Source organism: Aptenodytes patagonicus, chromosome 14 (genome assembly GCF_965638725.1).
Source record: "Aptenodytes patagonicus chromosome 14, bAptPat1.pri.cur, whole genome shotgun sequence".
Classification (NCBI taxonomy): Eukaryota; Metazoa; Chordata; class Aves; order Sphenisciformes; family Spheniscidae; genus Aptenodytes; species Aptenodytes patagonicus.
In genome coordinates, this window is record NC_134962.1 from 11,642,275 (window position 1) to 11,656,409 (window position 14,135).

The window sequence follows — 14,135 nt, forward strand, 5'->3', positions numbered from 1 at the left end:
GCGGTGTGGGCTGCAGGGCTGCTCGCGGGAAGCTGCTCCCCTGGCAGGGCAGTGCCGTGCATCAGAGCAAACCTGTACTCCTCGGGTTTGCTCTGGCTGAGCCGGCTGGAGGGAGCCATTAAGGAGGAATTAAAGTGGAGGTCTCTGCTGGAGAAGGGCTGTTTACCTTCTGAGGAATCAAACTCCATTTTATTTCTCTTGGGTTTTATTTTTCTTGGGTTTTGAGTGTCCAAAGGAGCAAATCAGTGTGTCTGGTGTGCTGTGTCCCTCTGGCCACTCCTCGGGTGTGTGAGGGCTGTGATGTGCAGATCGCCCCAGCTTGGCTTTTGCACCAACAGTAAAGTGTCCCTGAAAAATTTGGGAACTGCAGCATCCTTGGGGCATTCCTGGTCCTACCACTGCTGGTGGGAAGGGCACGGCTTGCGCTGCTGCAGTGGGGCCAGCCCCAGCGTGGGGGTCTGTGGTTGCTGTATGTGATCTGAAACCTGTGCCCTGCAGCCTCGGGTCTGTCTTCCTCTGCAGCTGAGCTTTGTGGTTGACCATGAACGCTAGCGGCCCTGGCTATCCGTTAGCCTCTCTCTATGTCGGAGACCTCCACCCGGACGTGACTGAAGCCATGCTCTACGAGAAGTTCTCGCCTGCTGGGCCCATCATGTCCATCCGAGTCTGTCGGGACGTTGCCACGCGCCGATCGCTGGGCTATGCCTACATAAATTTCCAGCAGCCTGCGGATGGTATGCTCCCTGTAACGCAGCCCCGAGGAGCTGCCTCGCAACGGGGGCTTGGGGTGTTGGAAGGGCAGGCAGCAGAAAATGGGGCAGCGGTTGTCTGAATGGATGCATCAGCTGTTGGGGCTTGGGCAATATTCTGCCGATGTTGAGTTTTGGTTGTAACTAATCCCAATCTGCTCTCAGATGGTGACACATCCCACAGCCCTCTCTTCTTAGGGACTGGGAGAGGATGCGGCAGCTGGGCTTTGGGCTCGTGGGGGGGAGTAAGGTGACTTGCAAGAGTCACGTACCTCCATGAACTGATGGAGAAGGGCACCAAAACCCCTTCTGCCCTTCCCCAGGGCAGCCAGCTGCCCGCTGGCTCACGGCGTGAAGTGAGGCCCCTCTCCTGGCAGGCATCGCAGTGATACAGTGCTGTAACTGAAAGGTGTTTCATGCTGGAGCGAGGCAGCAGTGATGGGAAGGTGTTGGGTTAGTTGCCCTGGAGACCAAAATCGTTACTGGGTGAATGAGTTGGGCATCTGCCAAACTGGAGCTTGCAGTGAAATGGATGATCCCATGGGAGTTAGACATGCTTTGGAGAGGGGAAAACAAAAAAAAATTAAAAAGGAAGGAGTGGTGTGGCTGGAGAGGAGGGGAGGAGAGGAGAGCAGTGCCTACCTGTGCTGGGAGGCAGAGCTGCCTGTCTCACTTAACTTAACGAGCCCCTGTCCAACAGTATCCCCGATTCCTGTGCCTGTCTCAGCTGCTGTAGGATGTGAAGGGGATCTGTTTCTGTTACCCTCCTCTCTCCCCCTGTCTCTGCTTCTTTGCCAGCTGAGCGAGCCCTGGACACCATGAACTTTGAAGTGATCAAAGGCCGTCCCATCCGCATCATGTGGTCCCAGCGGGACCCCGGGCTCCGGAAGTCGGGGGTTGGAAACGTCTTCATCAAGAACCTGGACGACTCCATTGATAACAAAGCCCTGTATGACACGTTCTCTGCCTTCGGAAACATCCTGTCATGCAAGGTACACATGCACGTGAGCCCTGCAGGAAAGGGCTTGCTGCAGAGCTGCCCCGTCTTCTCGGTAGCGTGCTCCAGCCAGCTGAAATTCACTTCCTCGTTTCACTTCCTACAAAGTTTCCTCTAAATTCCCACCTGCTTTGAAGCCAAAAGGCCCTGCTGTGTTTCCCCTGGGAATGGGGGCTTTCCCCCGTGTCCCCCTTCTTCCCAGTCCCTGCACAGAGACATTGTGTGCTGTCCTGCCTGAGCTCGGTGCATCGATGCCACTTGGATCTCGGCGAGCCACAAGCTCCCGGGCATCATATAAAGCACTGGGCATCTGGCCTTCGGCTCGCCCGGCTCCGTGACCTGCTGCCAACACCCAAACACAGCTCTGTGGGAGCGGGATGTCAGAGAGGGTAAATGCCCCTGGAAAATGAGGAGGGGTTTTCCTGCGACTTACTCGTGTGCAAGTGTGGAGAAAACCAGTGTCTGTCTCTTTTTCCTCCTCCTTGCTCTGCGTTTGTAGGTGGTTTGTGATGAAAATGGATCCCGTGGCTATGGCTTTGTTCACTTTGAGACTCACGAGGCAGCAACTCGGGCCATTGAGACCATGAATGGGATGTTGCTCAACGACCGGAAGGTGTAAGTGCCGGAGAGGAGAGTGTCTCCTCAGCTCTGCGCTTGGCTCTGCTCCTCCCTCACCTTGGTGCACGCTTGGGAGCAAACGCCTGCCCTGCTTGGGCTGCCACCTCCTGCTGCTCTCTGTTTTCTGCCCTCGTCCCATCCTGTCCCTGCTGGGCGCGGCGGCTCTGCTGCTCTCTGGGGCAGTGAGTCACTCGTGGTTGATGCCGGTGGAAGTGTGATAGCAGTTTGGAGCTGTTCCTGACGGTGGGGAAGGAGTCCAACCCCGGGCTGTGTTTTATTGCTGAGGCGGTGTTACGAGTGCCCACAAAGCAGGGCTGGTCCTCGATCTTGGCTGTCAGCATCAGATAATCTGGGCAGGAAGAACTTTTGTTGTTCTTCAGCTCTCTGCTTACGTTGCATCACCTTATTCTCTACATCCCTGTCTCCACAGAGACAAGCGGCTGCCCGAGGGGCTTGGGGATACCTCGGAGGAAGAGAGCTGGCGCTTGGTGGCATCCCTTGGGGTCTTTTGGGGTCTCCTGGGGTGACATCCCCAGCATGGGGCTGTGCCCTATGTTACCACTCTCCCCGTTTCAGTAGTGCCAAGTGGGGCCTGGGTAGGGGAATGCCAGTGTGGGACACGCTGAAGTTGCTGGATGTGAAACACATGGTGGGTTTATGGGTGAGCAAAGCATGGCCTGAGGTGACGGGGTCTCTCTTGGCCTGTACCGAGACAGATGTGCCCGTGTCCGTCTTTCCTCTGCAGAGGACACGGAGGGTTTCATGTCCTTTTCCTTGCTTCCTGCAGGTTTGTTGGCCATTTCAAATCCCGCAAAGAGCGCGAGGCCGAGTTTGGGGCTCGGGCGATGGAGTTCACCAATGTCTACATCAAAAACTTTGGGGATGACATGGATGATGACAGACTGCGGGAAATATTCTCCAAGTTTGGTGAGTACGGTTATTGAAGCAAAATATCCTCATGTCTGATAAACTGGAGTTGGGGCAACTGCAAAGAAAGCTGGGGAGTGTGCTTGACTGAAATACCGAGCCCCTTCTCTCGATGGGATCTGACTTTAGCTTAAACACCATGTCACCAAAGGGCTGCAGTGACTTAAATCATCAGGACGTTACATGCACTTTCCTGCAATGATGGAGGGTAACTTCTATTAGGTGTTCTCCTGGAAAAAAAAGTTTTTGTACTTTCTTGGGTAACAAAAGTGGGGGTTTTTGTTTTGTTAATTTTTGAAATTGTCTTGAAACCAGCCTGCTGTCTGGTTATAGGAGCCCTGGGAATAAGAGATGCTGAGTCTGAATTGAAACCAAAAAAGGCTTTTCAGTTTAGTCCATTACTGGAAGATGCCCCTTGAGACAGGGTTCAGTGTTGTGCCAACCCACAGACCATACTGTCCGTGCTTGGCCAGCGTTACCTCCGATAACTTGTGAATACCATTCATACGAACCCAATATATGTGTTCATGGTAAAGGAGATGAGAACTTCTGGCTGAAGGAACTCAGTGCACTGGCTGGAAAAACCAAAAAGCCAAGAGCAATGAGAGCAGCCTCCAGGGTGGGAGGGATCGCCCTCATGCAGCCTCCCATTCCTGCCTCGCAGGGGGGCTCCCCGCTCTCTGTCCTGATGTTCGGCTCTTCTGCGCTGCCACGGCCATCCAGTCTCCTCGCTGGACTGGCTTCTCACGGTGGCTCCCGAGCACGGTGCTGCATGCCGGTGGCACCCCCTCGGTGGGCGCCCTTCTTCAGACAGATACTTTCCTTTCCTCTTGCAGGAAAGACACTAAGTGTCAAAGTCATGATGGACAACACTGGTCGCTCAAAGGGCTTTGGGTTTGTCAACTTCGAGAAGCATGAAGAAGCCCAGAAGGCAAGAGGCTCCTCGCTGCCCGTCTGCTGTCTCAGCCCCGAGCTTGTTGCCTGCTGATGTTCCCACCTCTCCTTGGAGGGGAACCTCACCGGCTTCGTGCTTGCCTGGGTGCTGGTACTGGCAGGGGTGCCTGGATGGGCAGGACCTGGCAAAGGGGAGCAGAGCTGCTTCCCTGTCCTCACCCAGGGAGGTCTCTGCTCGTGGTGGGGCTGGACGGGGGTGGTGGGTGAAGAGCAGGGCTGTGGCTGTCAGCTTCCCACTGCGCTCAGAGCCCTTCCCTTGGCTGGCAGGCGGTGGCCGACATGAACGGGAAGGAGATCAACGGGCGGATGGTGTACGTGGGCCGAGCCCAGAAGCGGCTGGAGCGCCAGAGCGAGCTGAAGCGGAAATTTGAGCAGATCAAGCAGGAGCGAGTGAGCAGGTACCAGGTAAGGGGAGAGCGGGGTGCTCTGTCCTGCAGGTCTGCACTGGGGACATGCCCTGGGCATCCAGGGACATCTCAGCTTGGGGACAGCACGGGGCTCTCCAGAGCAGATCAGTGTGCTGAGTCCCTTCTGCAATTAAAAAAGACCCACACAGGGGTCCAGTCACTGCCTGGTAATGTTCTGGGAAACAGTATCAGGAAAGAGGAGAGAGATTGTAAACCCAGGATGATCTTGGCACGTGAACGAACGGGTCTGTCCTTTTCCAGAAATTAAAATATTAGTCTGGAAATGAGGTGGCTTCCTGAGGTCTTGGAGCAGCTTCATAGCGATGGTCTGGGCACCCCCTTCACTCGGGGTGTCTCACCTACGAGTGGAGCACAGATGCCGTCCTGGCTCCTCTCCACGTCACTGGTCCCGCGGCAGCTCTGGAGAGGACGTGTTTGTGGGGTGTCCCACCCTCCGGCTGAGCTGCAAGTGAAACATGCATCCAGCTTGAAAAGCTGCTGTGAACTTCAGGAGCCCAGAGGCCAAGGTGCTTTTCTGCCTGTTTGCAGGGGGTTAACCTGTATGTGAAGAACCTGGATGATGGGATAGATGATGAGAGGCTGAGGAAGGAGTTCTCTCCCTACGGCACCATCACCAGCGCCAAGGTGAGGGACCGGGGTTGTCGCTGGGGCTCCTGGGGTCAACTGGACGGTGTGCTCAGCCCTTGGAAATGGATCAGGATTATCATCCTGTTGAGCTGTGGTTCCCTGCTGATGGCTTGTGTCTCAAGCCGAGTGTGAAGGATGTGCCACTTGTACCTCACACTGTCCTGAGGAGCTTATTGATTCAGCAAATATTTTGTAGCTTTGCTGAGTTACCCCAGCCCCGGTGAGGTGCAGGGTATGGGACCTTAAAGCCACATCATTCTGAATATTGCACAGCCGCTCTGCGGTTCAGGACCAATGTGACACTGACGCAAATGGAAATGACCCAAAAGCCACCTCGCTCTGGGGAGAGCAGGGTTTGCCTGGTGACAGGCTGGCATTTTGCCTTTTGGCAAAACATTAAAAGTGTCAGTCTTGCCACCAAGACTGGTGTCAAGCTTTTCTTGAAGGCTGTGCGTACGGGTGCAGAGGGATGGTCTGGCTTTAAGGTCAGATACCTGTAACCTGCCAGCTACTGGGGACAGATGCTGCCTGGCCCTCAGGCAGGGCCTGGTGTCCCACTGATCCCCAGCCCTTGCTGGGTCCTGTGGCATTAAGCCCTGGAGCATTGCTGGCCCGTGGGTCCTGTGGGGCTGGGGCACAGACCCCCTGGAAGAACACAGGCTGCAGATCTTGGGCTTGCCCAGACTCTGCCACCTTCATTTCCCAAACCTACTGGTTTTGCCCAAGCAAATCCTTCCCTTCCCCGGAGAAACCTCTCTGTGGAGCCCCACGGGTGCTGCCCCATCTGTCCCACCCTGGGTGTGGGGGCTCAGTGGGGTGCCTGTGGGTCCCATGTGCCCACCACCACCACGCTGTGCTTCGCGGGTGCTGCGGCGATCTGTGGACTTAGCTGTCTTGTTCTAATCCAATTTTAGGTGATGACAGAGGGTGGCCACAGCAAAGGGTTTGGGTTTGTATGTTTTTCCTCCCCAGAAGAGGCTACCAAGGCTGTGACGGAAATGAACGGGCGGATCGTCAGCACCAAGCCTCTCTACGTCGCGCTCGCTCAAAGGAAAGAGGAGCGGAAAGCAATCCTCACCAACCAGTACATGCAGAGATTAGCCACCATGAGGGCTCTGCCCGGCCCTCTCCTGGGCTCCTTCCAGCCCCCCCCGGGGTACTTCCTACCCCCCATCCCCCAGGTGAGTCTCTGTGCCCAAATGGCAGCCTCACATGGGGACCTGAATTTGCCCTGCGCTGGGGGAGGGGGGTGGCGGTCGGGCTGAGAGGCGTATCTCGGTTTGTGCAGACCCAAGTGCACGCTGGCGTGGGATCGGTGGGATCAGCGCTGGGCTTCTGCATAAGTGGCAGGGCTTGCCAAAACGCTGGTGGGTTGCAGGTGCTCCAGGCAATGGGCTGGGGATTTAGTAGCCACCGACCGCTCCTCAGAGGAGGTCACCAAGGAGGAGTTTAGTGGGAGGGTGTGAGCATGGAGAAAGAGTCCCCAACGAAAGGAGGGGAGGGAGAAGGGTTACAGAGGTGCAAGAGCTCGTGGGGAGGAGATAAGTGGAGCTGCTGGAGGACACGCAGGCAGCAGGACTGGAGGTGGATCTTTAAAGTGCTCCAGCATGCTGCAGAGCGTGGGTTTGGCTCACCTGTCCATGCACGGTGGCCGCTGAGATGCTCTGCATTAGATCTGGCTCAGCTCAGCTCCCAAGCTACCTTGGATAACGTGTTCTCCTTTCCTAGCCACAAACCAGAGCTACCTTCTACAGCCCCAGCCCAGTTGTCCCAGTCCGTCCTGCCACTCGCTGGAGTGCGCAGCCCTCCCGGCCTCCCCGTGAGTCAGCCTGTCTCTTCCCCAGGGCTCTTGGTGCGAGCTGGGCTCGGTTAGGGACTGATGGTCTCTAAAAGCAGCACAAAGCGTGTAACCACAGGGGGCCATTGCCAGGAGAAGTGCACGGGGGGGGGGTTGGTGCAGGGGTCACAGTGGTGGGCACTGGGGGATGAGGTGTTAGGGTTGACCCAGAAGTAAGGTGCTCCTGAGGTTTCCCTAGCCATGGTCACTCACCCCCCCACCCCCACCCCCCACCCCCATCTCCTTCCATGTCTCTGCTACCAAGAAGTTTTATTAATCGTGCTCCATCTCTACAGCAGCGTACCCTGCAGCTACCCCCATCCTGAGGGCTGCCGCACCGCCCCGGCGCCTGCTGTCCAACATCAGCACCATGAGACAGGCCTCCACCCAGGTGCCCCGTGTGCCCCCCCAGGCCCAGAGAGTGGGTGAGTGGGGGAAGGACCTGCCTTGGACATCGCCATAGGGGCTGTGCGTGGGTGAGGGTGCTTGCTGCGAGCTTGGGTCTGCTTCCGAAGATGGATCGGTTTGTGGGATTGCTCGTGGAGGAGTCCAGATGGTGCCCTCAGATGTGATGGGACTGGAGCAGTGTCTGTAGTAAATAAGTGTGTAACTTTTGGGGAAGGTTGTGGTCTTTCAGGTAATGGGGGAGGTCTCTGATGTGCAGATTGGTCTTATTGGCCACTGTTCCTTGAATACGTTCATTAAAGATGAAGATGATGCAGCCATGACAACCTAGGCTTAGTGCTCAGACTGGGGTGGAGGTTGGGAAAGGAGCTCTTGGGCAGAAGCAGAGGTTCTCACCAGCTCTAGCTGAACTGCTGCCAAGGCCAAGCCTCCGGTAAAACACGTTCACATTAGAGGTGTTCAGAGCTATGGTCTGAGAACCAGACCTTGCTGGCGTCCCTAGTTCCTTGCTGTGCTGGGGCTGTCCCTGTGTCCTGGGGTGTCCCCTCCACCTTGCCAGTGTGACGTGGCTGTGCTCCTGCAGGGCTGGTGGGGTGGTGACTGAGCTGCTGTCCTGCACACGGTGCCCAGAGCGCTCCTCACCCCAAGAGTCCTTCAACCCCGTGTCTGTCCTGTCACCCCTCTGCCTTTCATGTGAGTGAGGAAGAGGAGGATGCTCGCTGGGGCTCGCAGCGTAGCCCCCTCTGAGGCACCTCTGTGGACAGGCTTTGAGGAGAGGCTTAAGTAGCGCAGGGTGGAAGCTGCCCACCTGGTGAGTGGGGGAAGGTCTGATGTCCCCCAAAACATAGGACTGTCTGGTGGGGCAGCATCTACCTACAACCCTCCCAGCTTCATGCGGTTTAGCCCAAGGTCATCTTTGCGTTGAGTGTCTTCGCTGAAGCGAGCAGGGGGACCAGGAGGGCTGTCTCTGGCTCGTCCCCTCTCCTTTTGTCCTTGTCCCCTCGTTTCTCTGCCCTTGCCTCCCTGCAGGAGGGGAGCCAGGGTGAGCTGGGGGACAGGGGCACTTGCTCTTGCAGCCCCCCTCCTCCTCAGTGCTGTCCCCGTCCTCTGGCTGCTGATGCAGACGGGCATTTCTGGAAGACAGACAACGGGGCGTAGGTGCCTTTGCCAGCTCTCCTGCCCTCTGCACAAAATCAGACCACCCCAGCCCAGCGGGCAGGATGGCAGTGCCCTGCCTGTCCCAGGAAAGCTGCCTTTGACCTGGGGGCTGCTTTGAGCCCATGGGGGGATTTTTCAGGCCCTCTGGCTGAGCACACTGCCCCTGTGGCTTCAGCCTCCTCGGCACAGGCATGCGTTCAACAGGCTCCTTACAAACGTTCCTGTCCCCATTGCAGCCAACATCGGGACACAGACAGTCAGTGCTCGGGTGCCATCCTCGCCCACCCTGCCGCGGGGCGCCCCACAGTACAAGTATTCCTCGGCCGTCAGGAACGTCCAGCCTATGGGGCACGTGCCGCCCGTGGTGGCCCCGCAGGTAACCGCTCTGTGGGCTCCCGGCTTCGGCACAGTCACCGCAACGTGCATCGGTCCCGGTCCTGCTCTGGGTTAACGCAACTGCTGACCCCAGGCAGCTCCATGGCTCCGTTTATGACTTGTGCTATGGGGACCCTTCCCACGGGCTGCTGGGGTAACTGGGGCTACAGATCCAGTAGCCACGCAGCTGTGATGCCTGGCTCCGGCTTTCCTGGAAGCTGGCGTTTGGATACAAACAGGCAATGCCAGAGTCTGCATCAGTATCTCGGAAGGGTGAAATGCCCCACTGCGTTCGGGGACCAGCACCATTCCCGCAAGCCAGGTAACTCGCACATCACTTCCAGCCTTTGATTGCTGCTCTTCTCTGTTTTTTTTTTCTCCAGGTGGGAGAACCTGCTGTGCATGTTCAGGGGCAGGAGCCGCTGACGGCATCTATGCTTGCAGCAGCCCCTCCTCAGGAGCAGAAGCAAATGATAGGTGGGTGTCATGGCTGCTCTGCTGGAGTAGGTCCGGCTGTGGGGCTGTGCATGCACGTGAGGGCATGTGGACTTGCATGCACCAGGGAAAACTTAGCTGCTAGGAAAAGCTGTAAGCGTTTGGGAATGCTCTGATATTATGGTGCTTTTTAAAAAAAAAAACAAAAACAAAAACTAAAAACCCAAACAATTTTGGGCTGTGTTGGAAGGGTATGGAAGCAGCAAAACCACTCCCTGTCTGTATTAGCCATCTGGCAGTGAGACAGTGTCTGGCGAAGCTCTGCAGGAGAGGCAGAGCTCCATCCTGCCGGAGCTGCCAGGCTGTACCAGGGCATTTGCGATTCCCCTGAACTCCCGAGCCATCCTGCATCGCTGCTCTCGGGTGCTGATGAACAGCTTGGTGGCCCTAAGGGTTAGGGTCAGCTCTGCCGCACAGTCCTTGGGCTTCGGGTGCCGTCTGGCGTCCCGCTGGTAGAGCGGCCAGTGCCTGTGGCGTGGGAAGGGATCGCTCACCCTGCTGCAGGGAGGCTGTCCTGCTCCACCTGCCTCGAGGGCTTGGGCCTGGCAAAAGCACAGCAGGTCACAGACCAGCTCTTCCCTCCCCAGGAGGAAACTGCTCCTGCAGAAGCAGGCCCCTTCACGTGCACGCTGGTGGGCAGGCATGGGCAGCGCTCGCCGTTCCGCTGCCCTGCTCCCACGGCAGGTGCCTGCTGCTGTCTGGCTTCACCCAGCAGCTTCCCTGCCTGCAAACGCTGTTGCTGTGACATGCTGGAGTAGGTTTGCTTGTGAGCAGTGACTTTTCTTCCACCACCCCCCCCCCCCTTGTATCCCTTTTTAGTTGAAAGGGCAGAGCTGGGAGGGCAGGAGGGTGCTGGGTTTGAAAATGCTGGAGGTCTTGCATAGTGCTGATGTCCTCCCTGGTGTTTGGAGCAGGTGAGCGCCTCTACCCTCTGATCCACGCGATGCATCCCTCGCTGGCCGGCAAGATCACTGGGATGCTGCTGGAGATAGACAACTCCGAGCTGCTGCTGCTCCTGGAGTCCCCCGACTCCCTGCGCTCCAAGGTAGGAGGCACTCAGTGCCCAAACAAATCGCATCCCAAAGGCCTAACTACCTCCTGCTGCAAGGAAGGGTGATCGTGACCCAGAAAATGGACCAAGGACGTTGATAGCCGTGGGAGCAGCAAGTAGCTGCTGCTTTTTTTTTTTTTTTTTTTGGTGAAAAATGAACAGAAAGGGCCTCGGGTTGATGGCACCGCACCCAGTGCCCGAACGCCTGCCCGCCTTCAGCAACAGAGCCGAGTTCCGAGGGTGGTTTGGAGGTAGCTGGGAAGTAAGAGGGGAAAAGCAGCGTGGGTGTCACTCCCCAGAAGGAGAGGAGGAAATGCTCTTTCCTGAGAATAGAAACCAGATAAATGCTGTCTCTGAAGCATTTTTTCAGTTTCCTCCTTAATCCTGGTGAATATTTAGCTTTGGTTCCCATCAAAACAGTTGCAGTGAATTGACTGCATCTCCTTGTTGCTCCTTGGAGGCAGGATTCACTTTTACCCTTTCACTGACGGTTTTTTTTTTTGAATGAACATGGGCTCTGCTGGGTGGTGTCAGGCAGCTCCACCTGTGGAGAAGTCTGATTTCTCTCTGGACAGTTGTGGTTTAACCTCAGCCGGCAGCTGAGCACCACACAGCCGCTCGCTCACTCCCCACCCCGGTGGGATCGGGGAGAAAATTGGGAGTAAAAGTGAGAAAACTCGTAGGTTGAGATAAAAACAGTTTAATAATTGAAATAAAATAATAATAATAAAAGAATATACAAAGCAAGTGATGCACAGTGCAACTGCTCACCACCCGCCGACCGATGCCCAGCCGGTCCCCGAGCAGCGGCCCCCCCACCAGCTTTCCCCAGTTTATGTACTGAGTATGACGTCACATGGTATGGAATGTCCCTTTGGGCAGTTTGGCTGTGCCCCTTCCCGGCTTCTTGTGCACCTCCAGCCTTCTCAGTCGGTAGAGCATGGGAAGCTGAAAAGTCCTTGGCTAGTGTAAGCACTGCTCAGCAACAACTAAAACATCGGTGTGTTATCACATTATTCTCATGCTAAATCCAAAACACAGCACTGTGCCAGCTACTAGGAAGAAAATTCACATTATCCCAGCCGAAACCAGGGCAACAGTTCTGACTCCTACAGAAAAGGAGAGATGCCCCAGCATTTTCCTAGGGAAGAGACAGAAGAGGTCTGTGAGCTGATCAGTCTCCTGCAGAAGCAGCGGACTTGGATTTTATAATTGTTGTTAAAGTCCTTTACCTCTTGGAAGTGGGTCTGTGCAGAGGCCAGATCGGGACCTGGAATATTGCGTATCTTGTGTAGCGTGCTCCTCTGTTGGAGCAACTCAACCTCTTCCCCTCCTTGTGCTTTCTGTAAGATCGAGGAAGCGGTTGCTGTTCTCCAAGCACACCAGGCTACCGAGACGTCGCACAAGAGCAGCGCCGTGGCGTTCCTGCAGTGACTCGGGGTAGGTGCAGGGAGCTGTTGCAAGTGTCGGCGTGTGCGTGGTGTGCTCAGGGTCTCTGGTTTCTGACACTGAAACTGGGGATTTGGTTTCTTGTCCAGACCAAGTATGGCTTGATGAGCAATGTAAGTATCTTTGACTGTAATATTCCGCTTATTAAATCACATTCTCCATTTTCCAGACTTAATTGTACTGCAGAGACATGGTTCTGTGTGGTTTTTCTGTGTTCACAAGGGCAATGACTATGCAACCAGGAAGGAAGATAGGAAAGGACCTGGCTTTTCTGTAGGTCCAGTGGGGACTGGCACAATCTTTCCTGGGATTTCCCAGTGTTTTTTGCAGAACCTTGTCAGTAGATACCCTATAAAATGTTGGCGGTCCTGTGTGGGCTTGACCAGGAGAGCTGACCCTGCTGCTGAGGGTGGGACAGACCCGTTAACAAGCAATTCGGACTGTCATGTACCCCTTCGAAGATAATATTTTCTTGACTTGTGATCGCAAGGAAACTGTGTTAATCCGAGTTCAGGTGAATTCTTGTCTGGATGAAATTGTTCCTTTAGCAGTTGAAAATTACATATGTGGGTTCTCTGTTGTTTTTTTGTAGACTTCAGGACTGAGAGCCAGCCCCGAGAACATTGCCTTTGCAGAACAGCAGCAGCAACCCCACTGTGCTCTTGGAATCGTGCCCGTACAGTGACCCTGGCTTGTCTTCAGTGCCCCATCCTATTTTTTTTTTTTTGTGTGTATTGTAAACCTTGCAGAATTGCTTCCTCCTGCACCTGTAAAAAAAAAATCCCCATGCTAATTCTCTTCTTGCTACTGAAAGCATCTTGTGAAATGTAGTGTGGAACCCAGCCTGGTTCAGTTGCCCAGGAAATGACAAGTGCTGATGAATCATCATTTTTAGTGGATTTTTTGGGTTCTGTAGTTTTATTTGTTCCTGTAGCTGACACTAATAAAGAACTGATGCTTCCACCCCCAAAGCATGGGTTAGTTCCCTTTGCAGAAAGACAGCAAATGCTTTTTCTCTGCTTCATGCAGGTGGAGGGATGGACTTAGGTCAGGCTGCTGTAATTAGCGTTTGAAGCTTGTGATGCTGGTGGGGTGGCAGTCCTGAGAGCTTATAGGAAGGGACATATAGGATTAAATGAACAAATTGCCAACCAGCAGGCTCTCCTGATCCATTCTGACTCTCTAGGAGGATGGCTTTAAGCAAATTTCATACCATCTACCCGGATTTTATTATTTTTAGCTAGCTGTTTTTAACTTCTTTTTTAAAAGGCATCATCTTCCTGCGGCTCTCCTTTTGTAATAGACCTTGTACGCCTGCTGGAGTACTAGCACCGAGCGTCTTCTGCTGGTCACCACACTGTGTGTGTCTCTTTGGTGCACACGACCCAGCTTTTGAGGTATTGTGGGGTAGCTGTAAATCAAAAGCTGCTTCTCCAATGTGTGCTCCTGACCAGCGGGCCTGAAAACATTCATAACTGCATTGCGTCCCACTGGGATACTCCCTGCTTGCGGGAGTAGCTGGGACCTGTTATTACTATGTTCTGCTCTCTGGGCCTCTCCCAGAGCATGTGGCTGTCATCATCCTGGCCTTAATGCTCTACTTTTCCTGTTTAGGAAAGGAATTTCAGTCCCTAGAGGCTCCTTGGTACTTGAGACTGGCAACGTATTGACCTTACTTGACTGCTTCCTTGAGCTGACAGGAGCACGCCTCCACCAGCACCACCTACCTTCTTTCTGTCCAACTTGTGTGCTGGTGTTGCCGGCTCAATCTTCCTTCTGTGCTGTATCATACTCTCGCTTCAACTCGCTGCTGAGTCATTCCTCCTACCTCTTGTTTTCCTTCCAGCATTTTAATAGAATCACTTACACATCTGCTCCTGCATGGTGTCTGCTCTGCTCAGCTGGGAGTCTTCCCTGGGGCTTTTCATCAATCCTTTTTCTTGCCCCTTTTTTTTTTCCAATTCTTCCTCTGACCTCCTTAAATATTTCTTTTCCTCACAGTGGATACCTGAACTGTGCGCTATTTAGATATCTCTTTCTCGGCGAGATGCTTATAAAGGACTTT

At 54.8% G+C, this 14,135-nt stretch overlaps 1 protein-coding gene across 2 annotated transcripts; it reads left to right on the forward strand.

The window, feature by feature from the left end:
- Positions 1–541: 541 nt before the first annotated feature.
- Positions 542–12,055, forward strand: PABPC1L (poly(A) binding protein cytoplasmic 1 like). 2 transcript variants are annotated; one of them, XM_076351736.1, is made up of 14 exons: positions 542–734; positions 1,548–1,741; positions 2,246–2,361; positions 3,152–3,291; positions 4,128–4,222; positions 4,513–4,650; positions 5,202–5,297; positions 6,215–6,481; positions 7,029–7,119; positions 7,434–7,562; positions 8,937–9,076; positions 9,459–9,552; positions 10,485–10,615; positions 11,972–12,055. In XM_076351736.1, exons 1-14 carry the CDS (start codon positions 542–544, stop codon positions 12,053–12,055), a joined length of 1,908 nt encoding a protein of 635 aa, XP_076207851.1. The 2 variants fall into 2 exon arrangements, with proteins under 2 accessions (XP_076207851.1, XP_076207852.1); XM_076351737.1 differs by lacking the exons at positions 7,029–7,119; positions 8,937–9,076; positions 9,459–9,552; positions 10,485–10,615; positions 11,972–12,055 and having other exon boundaries at positions 7,434–7,463.
- The last annotated feature ends 2,080 nt before the right edge of the window (positions 12,056–14,135 follow it).

Bases quoted from the DNA above. Each gene is read 5' to 3' on its own strand.
- PABPC1L (XM_076351736.1), top strand. From the start codon at position 542: ATGAACGCTAGCGGCCCTGGCTATCCGTTAGCCTCTCTCTATGTCGGA. The intron at 5,298-6,214 runs GTGAGGGACCGG...ATCCAATTTTAG, and splicing joins GCACCATCACCAGCGCCAAG to GTGATGACAGAGGGTGGCCA. The intron at 7,120-7,433 runs GTGAGTCAGCCT...CCATCTCTACAG, and splicing joins GCAGCCCTCCCGGCCTCCCC to CAGCGTACCCTGCAGCTACC.